General features: G+C 43.7%; 1 protein-coding gene across 2 annotated transcripts in view; it reads right to left on the bottom strand.

Annotated features, from left to right (window-relative positions):
• LOC147673427 (scaffold attachment factor B2-like) overlaps positions 1-14,379 on the bottom strand; it is a 57,543-nt gene that overhangs the window by 19,497 nt on the left and 23,667 nt on the right. For both annotated transcript variants that reach the window (XM_086947289.1, XM_086947290.1), the window contains exons 8-11: positions 8,504-8,601; positions 7,902-8,051; positions 5,111-5,193; positions 1,921-2,033 (exon numbers count right to left, since the gene is read on the bottom strand). In XM_086947289.1, the coding sequence (XP_086803415.1) occupies positions 1,921-2,033; positions 5,111-5,193; positions 7,902-8,051; positions 8,504-8,601 (444 nt within the window). The remainder of the gene's footprint in view (positions 1-1,920; positions 2,034-5,110; positions 5,194-7,901; positions 8,052-8,503; positions 8,602-14,379) is intronic.

The following is a 14,379-nucleotide window of genomic DNA, read 5'->3' as shown; positions in this document are numbered from 1 at the left end:
CAAGAAATCGGCTGCGTGTCTTGCTTTTCCTGGTGTAGGTCTGGAAAATCTGTGTAACACATAAGCGCAGTATTCTGCTGGGAGACTTCTTCTCTGGATGGGCAGGGTTCTTGTTGGTTCACTTAGAGGCCCACACCTTCTATACTTTATCCTCGCTGTGACCTGAACTCTTCTCTATTCACTACGCAAGGAAACACGGCATGGTAACTAAAACAAGCATTTGCAATACAATAGGTCTCGCATTTACACAAGTTTAAGCAATTGGCATTGTAAATGACAAATTGTCATTTACAATGCTAATGGCGCAAACTCTCGTAAATGCGCGACCCATTGTATTGCAAATGCTTGTTTGTAGGGGTGGAAAAGTAATAGTCCACTTGGATCTGCATTACTGGACTCCCCATTAGTCTGAAGGTGTTCGGTTCTATTGCAGGTTTTATAGATGCACTTGCTCCTTTGTACTATCCTACTAGTCAACCCGTACATCAATACCTAGATCCTTTGCTACGTTCCAACTTATTCTGGTTTGGACACAAACGTACTCCTCTGTGAATCTTAGATCAAAAACTATACGCCGGCCCAACTAGAGCTGGGCAGCAACCCACTCACATTTGAAGCACTGCAGCGCACACAAACTACAAAACAAGGAGTTCTATGAATTCCTCAGGATCAAGGCGGCCATCACCAAAGCCAACCTCTCGAAACACAAACCAGCCATCATACAGTACTCACAAAATCTAAACAAGACAGGCCACCAAACTGCTCACATTTACAAACTCATCACACCACGCACCACAACACTCAACAACAAAACACTAACATTCTGGGAAGGGGAGTTACAGAGACCACTAAACTAAGACGAAAGGGCCAGATTATGGACCTCAGCATCCAAAAACAAGGTAACCCCACAACTAGCCCAAACAAAAAACTGGCTATTACACCGACTACACTGGACCCCGGCCAAGCTAGAAACAGTAGGAGCTAGTGAGAGCGGCACCTGCTGGAATTACCACAAAGCAAGGGGGGACCTGGTTCACGTCCTATACTACTGCCTTAAAGTCAAGGTTTTCTGGCACAAAGTTAACGACCTCAGACACGCTTACAGGCTGCCACATACGAGGCCTAGGAGGCATAACCATGGCCTTCCTGGCCACTGAGCTCGACTCCAAGGAGAACAGCAAACTAGTTGACGTTTTGCTAACGGCAGCCGCCAAAACAATTCTAGGGAACTGGAAGAACACGAGCAAAGCCTCGTTCAAACGGGTAACATTTCTACGAGGGGCAGACAACATCACCGCCAATCACCACGCTGCGAATCACACGGCCAGAGGAGACATGTGGGCGTCCCTGGATGACCACCTGGAGCGATAACACCCTCCCTCTGCTAATAAGGTCCTACTGGAATGGGCCAATGAAGCAGCCTCAAGCTACATGAATGTGGCAATACTCCACTGTCTAGGGTAAACAGCCCTCACCCTCAAACTTATGCATGCTCACACAGTGCTCTCTCACACACTATACACTGCTACCACCATATAATGCAGTATAACCAGGCCAAAGGCACTAGTGGACTGCCTGCTAAGAGTTTACAATTAGTGCGCCCCTTCAGGATTGCCAAATAGGTCGGGTACATCGCATCGAGGGGTGCAGGTCCCAGGCCCTGTGCACATGCTTGGTTAATGCAACACCTTGGCTAAAATAAAGTCAGGCTACCAGACTCCAGAACCTTGCCAACTGTATATGTGGTATGAGTTACCCATGTTTAAAAACCAGACTTTGAAGTCTAATACACTACTGCCCAACGATGGAGGGCAGACATTCGTCTGACACTCAGAACCTTCAAACGGTAACTAGTCTTCTACAGTTAAGTTATTTCAGCTTAGCCACTGCTTGGAGAATTAAAGCATTCACATAACGTACCTGATTTAGTAGTTCTAGAATGATCAGAAGATGTTTTCTCGTCTTTGTCCTTTTTGTCGTCAGACTTCTTAGAATCATCTTTTTTGTCATCCTTCTTACTGCTTGACGATGACCTTTAAATGAGCCACATTAGGTATTAAAAGAAAAGTGTGGACATGGACTATGGGGCAAACAATCAGTGGCAAGTTAATCTGGTTTACCTACTAAAAGATGTGCACACAAAAGTAGACAAGTTAAAAATATGCTCAGTTGTACCCCTGCTATTATGTGCCACAAGGAATTGAGTGTAACACCATTGTCCTTTCACATGCAACTAGCACCCCTGATGCTTTGGCGTAGTATCTGGGTAAAAGAAGAACCAGCCCTGAATCGTGCCATAATATCTGATTGAAACTGGATTGAGTTTGGCTCCGTAATATTGTTGGAAAATAAATTCCTGGGTATTATGTTTCTAAAATTTTATCATGTTTATTTTAGTTAAACAATGTTTTATTTGCTCTTTTATGGTTATCATTTAGCCCAGTGGTTCCCAAACTGTGCACCGCGGCACCCTGGTGCGCCGTAATGAGGTGCCAGGGGTACCGCGCACAGTCTAGGGTAATCACTGTCCGTAAATTTCACGGACCGTCCGTACGCCTTTTGTCTGTAATTTTAGCCATCACCCTGTGAGAGGCCTCACCACCACTGATGGGAGCCGCCTCGCACTCCTAGAGCACAAGAGCAGCCCCTACCGCCCATTGTCATTCAGTATGCCACTGATTGCCACACAGAATGACAATGGGGCAGTCTAGGGTGTTAAAGCACCTGTATCTGCCTCAGTGTACAGAAGGGCATTCCGTTAGATAAAAAGTAAAACGCCCAAGCTGCAACGTTAGAGAACACTTCATTTAAAGAAGCATTTAAAACAAGTTAAAAAGAACAGGTTATCGTTCTCTCCGTCTCGTCATTTTAGAACTGGAGTATTTTATTCAACAAAGCCATGGTTGCTGCTTTTTTATTTAAAGTAACTAGCAACCATTGACAAAGCCAATAGTCCTGGATTGTTGTTGGTGTAATGATACTTGCTGTATTATATATCTGGATGCAATGATAGAAATAACATACCAGTCGGGCGCAACACTATGCTAAGAGCAGATTTTTAGTCTAGGTGTTTTAAACTACGCTCTTAAATTACATCCAACACCCCCTTTGAAGAGACCCCCCAGTTTTTTTTACACAACTTAAAGCCCTGGAAACACCATGCCACGGTCCCCTCACATCCTGGCACTGTGCATCATGTGTGACTCGTGACTTATAAGTTTTCAGTCTGCCTATGTGCAGAGGCATAGTGAACTCTCCACCACCCCACCCTGTGCTGTAGTTCGTTCTGGATAGGCCTAGTCTGCCTGCAACTCTGCAGACAAAGGCTCAGCTCATAATGTGAAAAGGTGGGTGAGTAAATAAGAGAAGGAATGTCTGAATGGCTGGATGGATTACTGAAAGGATGAATGGATGAATGAAAGGGGGAATGGATAGATAATGAAAGGGGATGGATGAGTGGAAGCATGGATGAGAGAAAAGGTAAATAGATGGGTGGATGGATAGATGGATGGGTAAAAGGGTGGATGGGTGTGTGAAAGGATGGATGGAGTAAAAGGGCAGCTGATGGGCGAGTAAATTGGTGGATGGGTATGTGAAAGGATGGACGAAAGTGTAGATGATGGGCAAGTGAATGGGTGGATGGATGAGTTGATAAGTGAAATGGTGAATGGATGGATGAGTGAAAGGGTGGATGTAAGGATTGATGAGTGAGTGAAAGGGGGTAGATGGACAAAGGGATGGATAGATGAGTGAAGTGAAAGATTAAATTTTAATTAATGTAATTAAGACAAGGCGGTATATCTAAACTCACCTGGATACCTCGCTCAGAAACTGACAATCTCTGGAGGAGCTAGAAACACCAGAGGCACAAACAATCTGTTGAAACCTCGAAGATTCCGGAAGGAAAAAACATAAGTGCTCCTTCTCAGGAATGGCGCCTAGGATCTGGAACGCTCTCCCGCCCGACACCAGGCTTATCTCTTCCACCACACTCTTTAAAAATGAAGTAAAAGCTATCCTCATGGCTAAATACACTTGAACTACTATCTCGAACACTGTTAGTACTCTGCACCGATCTATACTACATGTTTGACCCTCTTGATTATTTGTATTAACTGTCTTATTATGCACATGTTTGGCTGTGTAGCCACCTATTCGTAATATTTTGTACTCCTGTATGGCTTTGTTGCCACCTATTTGTACTATTTGACCTATTGATTTATCTGTCTAACTATGCTCCCTCATGTACCTCTCTTTGTAAAGCGCTCTGATATCTGCAAGGATCTTGTCCGCGCTATATAAAACTTTCAAAATAAATAAATCGTTCAAGCATTCCAACCATTATAATACCTTCATTGCGTCCCAATTACTTTAAGACAACAGGAAATACATACCCCCAACCCACCCTCCTGTAAAAAATGGTGGGGAGCCACAGCCAACTGCTGGTTCGGGTAAGGGAGCCACAGGTCAAAAAAGTTTGGGAACCACTGATTTAGCCATGATGATGGGCTGTATTTGCGGTGTGTGATGTGTAGTGTCACTTTCAAACATATGGGTTGAGCAATATTTAAAGCAAAGGAAAGGCCCAATTGTGCATATGGGATCCTCAATAGAATATACTTAGGAAAGAGCAAAAAAGATAACCAAATGAAGACTTAATATTGAAATGGTGACAATCATCCATTGGCAAAAATCAAATGTTCTTATCGTAAAGTTAAAATGGGAGCTGTAAACGAAACAAGTGCTAAGAGCTTAAGGAGTCAACATTAGTTTAACTGAGTTGAACAAAGGCACTTTATGTTGAGCCAATACGCAACTAAAGACTTACACTCTTTGTAGGTCTGGCACAGTGATGACCACCATGTGAGTAAAAATGTTTATAGTAACCTTGGGTTATTTGACTTTGAAAGGCTGGGTTACTTTATTTATTGATAACGGTTTTGATGACTTAATCCAAACTTAACACCAGCATTATGTAAAATAATCTTCTGACTCATGATATACTCAAAATGTAAACCAAACAGTGGGTTACAACAAACCACAAAAATGTGTACTTAATGCGGAAAAAGCCAACCACAATAAATAAATAGTGCAATATAAAGATTATTACTTTTCAGACTTTGTGGCAGTAGACTGATCACCGGATTCCTTTTCATTCTTCTCTGGTTTTTTGCCAGCTGGTTCATTCTTTGCCTAGAAGTTTAGATACTGTATGGTTAATTACCGAAAGAAAAGAGAAGTAAAAAAAAAAAAAAAAAAAAAAAAAAAAAAAAGTAGTACTGATAAGAATATCAGTTACAACTCAATGCATTCCCCCCCCCTGCCCCCATTATGAACCAATATAGTTAAAAAACAGCACAGTGAACGCAACCTCCATTTTCTCTAGCGTTGATAGATTTAAAAAAAAAGCTTTACGGTATTCTTGCATGACTGAACAATGGAGACATTAGGTTTAATATATAGTCACTAATTCCTTTGAAGTTGAAAAGAAGCGCCTCAATGCTCCTAGCAAACTCAGCCGGCCTGATGGCTTCCAATGGTAGGCTTCATCAAACAGTATCCCTAAATATGGAAAAGTATAGAGGGCAGAAAGGAGGATATTCCTGGGCGCAGTACTCAGACCTATCAAAAAGAATCCCACCAGCAATTTATGCTACTGAGCCCACAAGAGAATCTGTCCATAGTACTAAGCTACTGTTTATCGCCCTTCGAGATAGCACAATAATTGCGTGGGGCGAAGATTGCAAGGTACATCCCTTAGCTGCTCCCCTCAGCAAACTTTTCACAAAGAGGTAATTCAATAAATTAACTGGGGTCCCGTAGGCCAGTGGCCTCAAGCTGCGAGGACCCGTTTATGTCGACCACTAAGCCAGCCAAGGGAGAATCTCCAAAAAGCTAAAATTAACATTTCACCCGACAGCTTTTTTCTTGCGATCAAGTGGCCTCTTATAAGCCATCATAGACCTAAATGGAAACTGCTACTTACCAGTTTGCATCTGTTCTTGGCATGTAGAGCTGCAGATTCGTACACTTTTGCAATAGATCGCCACTTGGTGTTGCGGCGATCTATTGCAAAAGTGTACGATCTGCAGCTCATATGCCTCGAACATAGGGTTCTCCTATAATGCAAGGTATGATTTGAGTGCAGCCATAAGGTAACCATGTGCGTATAAAGCAATAAGAGTCAAACCATCTAGCTGGGTTTTGTCCCGTCACAGGGAACACTATAGGAGAAAACAATCTTCTGCACTTTCATATCCACTTCGCAGCATGGCTCGAGACAATAGGTCAGTTAAAAGGCCGTGCTAGTCAACATTTTGACCCTTCAGAAGCAAACCCGAGGATTTTCTGTAAGCGGTACTCCAAAAGTATCAATGCCCCACCAAAAGCATATAGAAATGTAAATCGATTTGTTGGGTCTCAATGATCCTTATTACAACATATGGAAAAAGTCACAAGTTAGCACTACCCCGTGACTTCAGGCTAAAAAAAAACAAAAAAAGCATTTACAATGCAATGGTCTCGGCATTATTAAAGGTAGAGCTATTGGCATTGCTCATGACTTTTTTTTTAATCTTCAATAAATGGCATTGTCACTTACACTGCCAATAGCTTTATCGTTAAATAAATGGCATTGTCATTTGCAATGCCAATAGGTTAATCGCTCGCAAATGCATGACCTATTGCATTAACACACACAAACCCAAAAAGATGTTTGCACTTTAAAAAACAGACAATAAAAAGCCTCTTGTTAGAGTGGACAGAACGACAAAAAACATACATCAAGCACGTGTTAGAGGCATTCACTTGCTATAAATGAGCTCGATAGAAACAGATCCCCCACACCCCTCCAATAGCACTTGAAGACGCCTTAAGAGTCTGGCCCTCAGGAGAGTAAAGGGACCTACCAAATAGCTGGACACCTCCGCTGCCCTATTTTCACTTCTTTCAGCAACACATGAGTCAAAGAGCCTGCAGCAGTCTCCTGGGCAGACCACACACTTACATAAATACCAACTGTCTGAATCGCAAAACGAACAAGATTAAGATACTGTTCTTTGGGAATAGCACCTCAATGCGGGACTCTACCTGGTGGACAACAGAGCTGGAACCAACACCCCATCACAGTACAAGAACCTCAGTCTGATAGCAAACATGACTGACTGCCCAAGTCAGTGCCGTCACAACCTCACCATAAAAATGCTGACGAAGATATTCAAATGTCTCCGAATCAGCACAGAGAAAAACCACATATGCTCTAATCACAACTAAACTGGACTACGGGAACACACTATGCTGTGAACAACAAGGGCTGTAGACTACCAGGACTAATTTTCAACCCCCACACATCCGAAGGAGCTCTACTGGCTCCCTATAAAACAATTAGCACAATTCAAAATACTCGCACACACTTTCAAGGCACTACAATAAAACTGGCCCACCTCAATCGCATCAACTTTCACAAAACTTCCAGACCCCTCAGCATCAATGTCTGAAGATACACATTTGACTGAACAAATAATTTCGGAAGAATGTTCTTAACAGTGATGGGAAGAACCCACGATGGTAAACTAATATGCATTACTGACTTGCACAATTTTGCTATGCTAACTGATTCTACTAGGATCAAAATGAATGTGTTGGATAAAGAAATCTAGCTATTTCAAGATACTGAAATGAAGATTCTAAAGTGACTACGGTTACAATGCCTAGAGAGATCAGGATATATGGTTAACTGCAAGTGAACAGACACATTCTATAGAAAATGGTCAAACAGGATGTCATTAGTAAATTGAGCTTAGTTCAAAAAGGCAAACATTTAGGCCTCAAACTCGTGGAATCTTTCAAGTTGAACTAGGTACCAAACAAACATTAAGTTTTCAACTTCAGAAACAATTTACCTTTTCCACAAAAATCATCCGTCCGTGCAGCTCTGTTCTATGAAAGTGAGTAATGCATTTTGTGGCTTCTTCTGATGAAGACATAGTGACAAATCCATAACAACGGGCACCAGGACTGCGGGCATTAGTCACAACTTTTGCACCAACCACCTAAAAATGAAGTTAGATTGGATCTTAATATTCAAATAATTAACCTGTTACTCTCATAGAACAATTGGGTAATAGGACACTTTGTAGTAGGCATGACACCACCAAGCAAGCAGGGAGTCAGATAATTCAGAAAATAAAGTCATTACATCACCATCTTCACAATAATCATATTAATTGTAATAAATGCAAAAAAATCTAAGCATTTTGTATAAATAATCTAAAACGCAGAACACGGAGACATTTTAAATAGTCTAATGTAGAGGCCCGATAACTGGAGACTTTAATGTGGCTTCTAGTCAAGGTGGCTTATTTCCCCAGCCACTCCTTCCTCCAGTCAGTTTTTTATTACTTTGACCATCACAAACAATCTGGGTTATTCACAGTAGGGCAGTAGGGCAATCAACCAAAGGAAAACCTTCACGTCTTAGAAGGGTAGCTGTAAAACCACATACTTTTCCATGTTTGCTGAAAAGGTTCTTCAAATCTGTAGCTCTTGTTGTCGAGGAGAGTCCACTGACCCAGAGGTTTTTACCAGACGCTGGACTAACACCTAAAAGGGAATTAATCAAGAACACATTTAATACATGATTTGCTGAAGAGAGCAGTAAAATGGAGAAAATGGGGGAAAAGGTTATGAGGGAGGGGAGACAAGAGTAACATGCTGGCTGAAAGAAAAAAACATTCTAATTTTCTTATAGGAAGCAGTGGCATGACTTGCATGAATTCTCAATAGAAAGTTTAAAAAGGGGTGTTTAAATTAAAACCGAAATAAAACAAATGAAAAAAGCAATACAAAAATTGCTATGAAATATATTTTTATTAAAGGTGGAATTTTAAACGCAACCCATTATGTTTAGCATCAATTGAAATAAGTGAGGTGCTGTGATATATCAAGGTGCACATATCTGACGTTAAATAGGTAACAGCTCTTCCGGTGGGTGTGAGGTTTCTTGCACGGACTAAGAATATTTAGTGGCAAAAATATTTTATAGCCATAAAATCACATGATTTTCGGACAGCAGAACTTAAGAGTGTATGGTCCGTGATATAAGTCTACAGGATGCAAGATTTAATTACATTCTAAAGAAGACTGCATCAACAATGTTCTTCTCAGGAAGACCTGGCTGCAAGTTAAAATATCCAAAAAATAAAAAGCTGGAAAATGTACCTTTGCACAACACGCCCCCACCCCCAACCTAGGGCGAGGACCCGGATCTGAAAAACGATTTCATGTTGAACAGTTCAGCTGTGATCCCATCATCCTGGACCACAAAATAAAAGGATCTGCAAAGCATTATGGGGAGAGTCTATGTAGCGCAGTGAATTTTATAGCAGATGCTGCCGCCCCCCGTCCCCCCCCCTCCCCGCCCGCCCGCTGTGCCGGGGAGAATGTGAAGAGGGGTTTTTGATTTATCCCAAACTATGGCTTCAGTTCCATCTATCTTCGGGTTTTTCAACAAAATTAAAACAAACAAAAAAATCCTAGATTAAATGATTTGCCCAGAATCACAGGATGTTGAACCAGCGCTTTAACTCAAACCTGGTTGCCGTGCTCCAAGGTCAGCAATGCTGGTCATTATGCCACATCCTTCCCCCTATATAAACAAGTATAAAACAAATCCTCAGACATGTAAAAGCAAAGAAAGATCACGCCAAGATGTACAAGCAGTGGTGAGGGTGCAGTACCACATGCTGTCACTAGGTATCCCATGGGCCCTCTTTTGGCCACATATGATACTGCACCGTGCAACATGGTTAGGGTAAGGATGTGAATCAGCAGTGAGCTACCAACGGGCAAGTTACGGATCCATGTTCAAGTATGCAGATGGCTCAACGTTGAGCAACGAGGATATGTGTGCTATATAAATTCAAGTCAAGTCAAGTCGTCATAAAATTTGTACAGCGCACTACATACCCAGAGGGTTTCAAGGCGCTTAGGAAGGGGGGGAGGATTATTTGTCAAATATCCACGTTTTAAGCTGCTTTCTGAACGCTAGGTGATTCTGGGTGAGGCGAAGGTAGGCGGGGAGTGAGTTCCATGTTTTGGCAGCCAAGTATGAAAAGGATCTGCCTCCCATGGTGGTCTTGTTGATGCGAGGTACAGTGGCGAAGGCTTGGCTGGAAGAGCGAAGTTGGCGGGAGGGGGTGTAGAAGGACAGTCGAGAGTTGAGGCAATCTGGACCGATGTCGTAGAGTGATTTGTGTGCGTGGGTAAGCAGTCGGAAAGTGATCCTCTTATTGACGGGTAGCCAGTGGAGGTCTTTAAGGTGACCAGAGATGTGTTCGTTTCGTGGGATGTCTAATATGAGCCTGGCTGAGGCGTTTTGGATTCGTTGTAGTTTCTTCTGGAGTTTAGCGGTGGTACCTGCGTAGAGGGTGTTTCCGTAGTCCAGTCGGCTCGTGACTAGAGCCGACTGGTAGGGGAGTGGGGTAGATTTTGTAAATTACCCAAGTGAGCAAAACAGCAGCGGCCTCAGGGTGGTGGGTGCCTGAGAGCAGTGTTGGGGGAGGCATGGGAGACACGAGATGGAAGCAGTGTTTTGGGAGAAGTGAGGCAAGCAAATTAAACCAGTTTAATTGTACAAATAACAGTTAAAGAGCTAAGAGGCAGGCCAAATTAAAAAAAGGAATACGTAAAAAAAAAGGGGACTACGAAGTCCTTTAGAAAAGCCAGCATTTATAAATGACAGCAAGATTAACCAATGAAAAAATGGGCATTCCCTCACACCCACATCCTAGATACAGCATGTCTTGAAGACAGCGCATGCAATGACCTAAAATGATGATCCGTGGTTGAGATTATGTATTGCACTAGAGTAGTCAAAGCAGACCATAGATCAAAGCGGGTGACTAGCGTAGCAGGAACCAGGGGTCCTTGGAAAATATTTTAAATGAGTTTTCTGTACAGGGTAATAACAGAATAAGGAGGGGAAGCTACTGAGAGCCATTTTAAGCAATGCACTACCTGCACCTCAAAAAGGTACTACGAATGGAACAGCCACCAATAAGTCACATTTTTGACATTCATGCAGAATGGGTAATCAACGCTTTTTTATTTTTAGCTCTGGGGTATAGCTAGACAGCCGATGTAGAGGGAAAAGAAACCAGTACCGATTAGTACCCTGATAAGCTATGTTCCCTTTAGGCAGCGTGCCAGCACGCACAACCTTTCTTCTTCCAGCGCCCACTCTATAAGCGCGTTCGCCACTCCAGGACCTAAAGCCTGTCGGTGTAGTTTTGCAGCTTGAAGACTTACTTTCTAGATTCACTATGCTGTGCATTATTCCGCCATCTAGTGGTTGGGTCCGGAATTGTAGTCTTATTCGTGGCCCAGGTGGGTGTCGACATACCACCATTTGGTGTCCTTCGTGACTTAGACGTGCTTCCCACCTTTGGTCACCATCTTCGGATTCTTTTTTTTTGTCTTTTGTAATTAGTTTTCCCTCCTATTTTCCAAAGTTTTGTTCATCTTTAATCCTTTTCCTCCTGTCCCATCTTTCTGGCAGGAGAGTGGGTTCGCTAGTGAATCCAAAAAGTCTTCAAGCTGCAAAACTACACAGACCGGGAAGAAACTATACGTTTTGCAGTGTGAATCTTTCTGTGCATAGACTTTGTAGCGGTTTGTCCTTATTGTGGTGGCTGGGAGGAAGATTAGCACAGGTTACGGAGTGGGTTGCAAGACCTATCCAAATTGCGCTTTTTTGTTAATTTGGATATACAGTAGTGATTAGTGAACATGTGCACAGAAGACCATGTTGGAGCTTGGCAAATGTATTGAATTGGTGTGTTGGCCCGAAACTTAATCGTTGCTCCTTTCTTCGTTGAGTGAGCACAAGCTGCTCCTTGTAACAGTTGCTCAGCTTGTTTGTGGCATAGTTGTATTGTTTGTGCAATCCATTGTGCAATGTCTTTTACCAACTTATCCACAGCACATTCCCTTGGACTAGGTGAATGCACAACGCCATCATACCCATCAGCTTGCTCACTAACCTCACTGTCAGAATTTGCCCCTTGCGGTAATGACGTGTTTCCTTCAGTATCGCCAATGTTCTCCTCCTGCTGGGGGAACACTTTGGCCTGTAGGGGGCCGATCTCAGCCCCTAAGAATGTCTTTATTTGCTCTGGTTCTGACGATTTCTCCTAAAGGATCGAGACACCCAGTCGTGTCAGCATGACATGTTCTATTTGTGGTATTACCTCTTGTAGGGAAGCGATACCAAACGGAAACCAGCATCCTGGGACCTGTTTCGGATTCATAATCCTCATCAACCAGGCTATCTTGAATCCAGTGGTAGAGTGAGCAAGAGACCCATGTCTGGCAGTACCCTGCCAACTCAGGGCGAACAAAGCTATACCAAAGGGGATGATGGACATCATTCTTTAGCTCACTCCACCACCCCAGTTCAGACATGGCCCCTTGTTCTATTTGTGGTATTACCTCTTGTAGGGAAGTAATCTTTAATCTTTGAGTTCTTATGAATTTGTTTGGGAACCTTAGATCTAGGATAGGTCTTAAAGTTTAGTCTACCTTTGGCACCAGGAAGAAAGTTGAGTAAACCCCTTTGTTCCTTTGGTTTTGCGGCAACACCTCTATTGCCTCCTTGCTGAGCAGTTCTTGTGCCTCTAGTTGCAAGAGCTCCTTTGCTGGCTGGGTGAGCCTTGCTTCTTGGTTTTCTGTTTGGAGGGTGTTTTTCTAACTATACAGTATGTGTATTGTATGAGGTTTAGTATCCATTTGTCCAATGTGACCTACCCCCATTCCTGGATGAAGTCTTATTCTTCCCCTTCCGGTGTTGAGTGTTCGAGGTACTGTTTGTTGTTGAACATTTATCTGCAGTCTTCCTTTGTGTGTTTCCGCCCATCCTGAGGTGTTGCTAGGGGGGGGAGGGTGGGGCAGGAGGTCTGTTTCATGTGGAGTCACTTGGATGAGGGCTGTTGGCCTCCCCTTCGTGTTTGTCCTGGTCAGTTTCCACACCCTTGAAAGAACTGTCCCCGGGGCTGGTACTGCCAGTTCTGCTGCTGCTGCCCCGGCTGGCCTGGATTGTTCCTTTGGTAGCCTTGCTGGAACGTTTGGTGCGATGTGGTAGGCACGTTGCCTCCTCTACCACCCCGGCCTTCTCGTGGGTGTGCCCCTTATCATTCCTCTTGACTGCAATGCTCCCATGGACCTTGTGGTCTCATTGTCCTTAAGCTGCATCAACTGGTGTACAACAGTTGCTCTCCGTTAAAAGGTGTATTCAGGATGCTGCTTTGCACCTCTGGCTTGAATCCCGAAATTCTGATCCATGCGCATCTTCAGTCACTCCCATCATCGTTCACCTGCTCTATGTTTCTGCAGCATCCAATGCAGATTTTAGGAATGTGTTTGCCATGCTTTTTACTTCTTCTACCAGGTGAGCTGCTCTTTGTTGTACTGGTCTGGTAGATGCTTTAGGAGCTACCCCACTTCACCCTAGTTTTGGTATGCGTGCCTGTTGATCAGGTCGTTGGGAGTTTGCGATGCACCACCACAATTCTCTCTGGCTTTCTCCCTGTGAGATCCATCCTACTCTCCTTTTCTGGAGGTAGTCCGGCATTAGTGGGTACATTGGCCCTCTTCCTAGCCGTTGCTGCAATTATGGAGTCGGCGGGTACTGACCCGTGGATGTATGCAGGATCCTTTGAATAATGTTTGTACTTCTCCGTTCTAGGGGGTCACAGCTTTGCATACTACTGGTTCCTTAAAGGCCTCTCTTCCTTGATCCATCACACTAGGGAACATGGGCAGGAATTGGCTCATAGTTTGTTGAGGCAGTAGTCTTCAGGAGGAAACAGGCCATGGGCTTCTCTTCCATTTTCACTCCATATGTCTGTGTAGCCTTTTGGACAACCATGTTGTAGATACCTATGTCGTCTGGCGGCGAGGGCCTCGAAGGGTAAGTGTCTACCCCTTGTTCCGGCATAGAGATCTTGCCATTCTATATCTTGTGCCTCCGAGGATGTGCAGATCTTAGCTGCTTTCTCCCTCGAAATAGTAGTCTTAGTCTCCCAGTTCCTTGCTATCTTTCGACTTAGAGCGTGGGTTTAGGCAGGATGGTGTATAGGCTTATTTTCTCGTCTTAGTGGTTTTTCCGCCGCAGGATGCTCGCCATTTCGGCCCGAGCCTCCTCTTCTTACTCACCATTTCGGCAGCATGTTCGGAGTCTAGGGTTGGAGCGCCTTTTCTCGGGGCTGTCGAAACCGGTCCTTTTCTCGGCAACAAGGTGTCCTTTGAGGGCAACCTTCCGCTGACTGACCCTGGTTGCTGTTGCCTTAGTCGATTCTCCCTTCGAGGATTTCACTTCACTTC

The sequence above is a fragment of the Lissotriton vulgaris genome, chromosome 12 (genome assembly GCF_964263255.1).
Source record: "Lissotriton vulgaris chromosome 12, aLisVul1.2, whole genome shotgun sequence".
Classification (NCBI taxonomy): Eukaryota; Metazoa; Chordata; class Amphibia; order Caudata; family Salamandridae; genus Lissotriton; species Lissotriton vulgaris.
The sequence above is the reverse complement of the archived record's forward strand: the minus strand, read 5'-3'. Positions and strand labels throughout refer to the sequence as shown.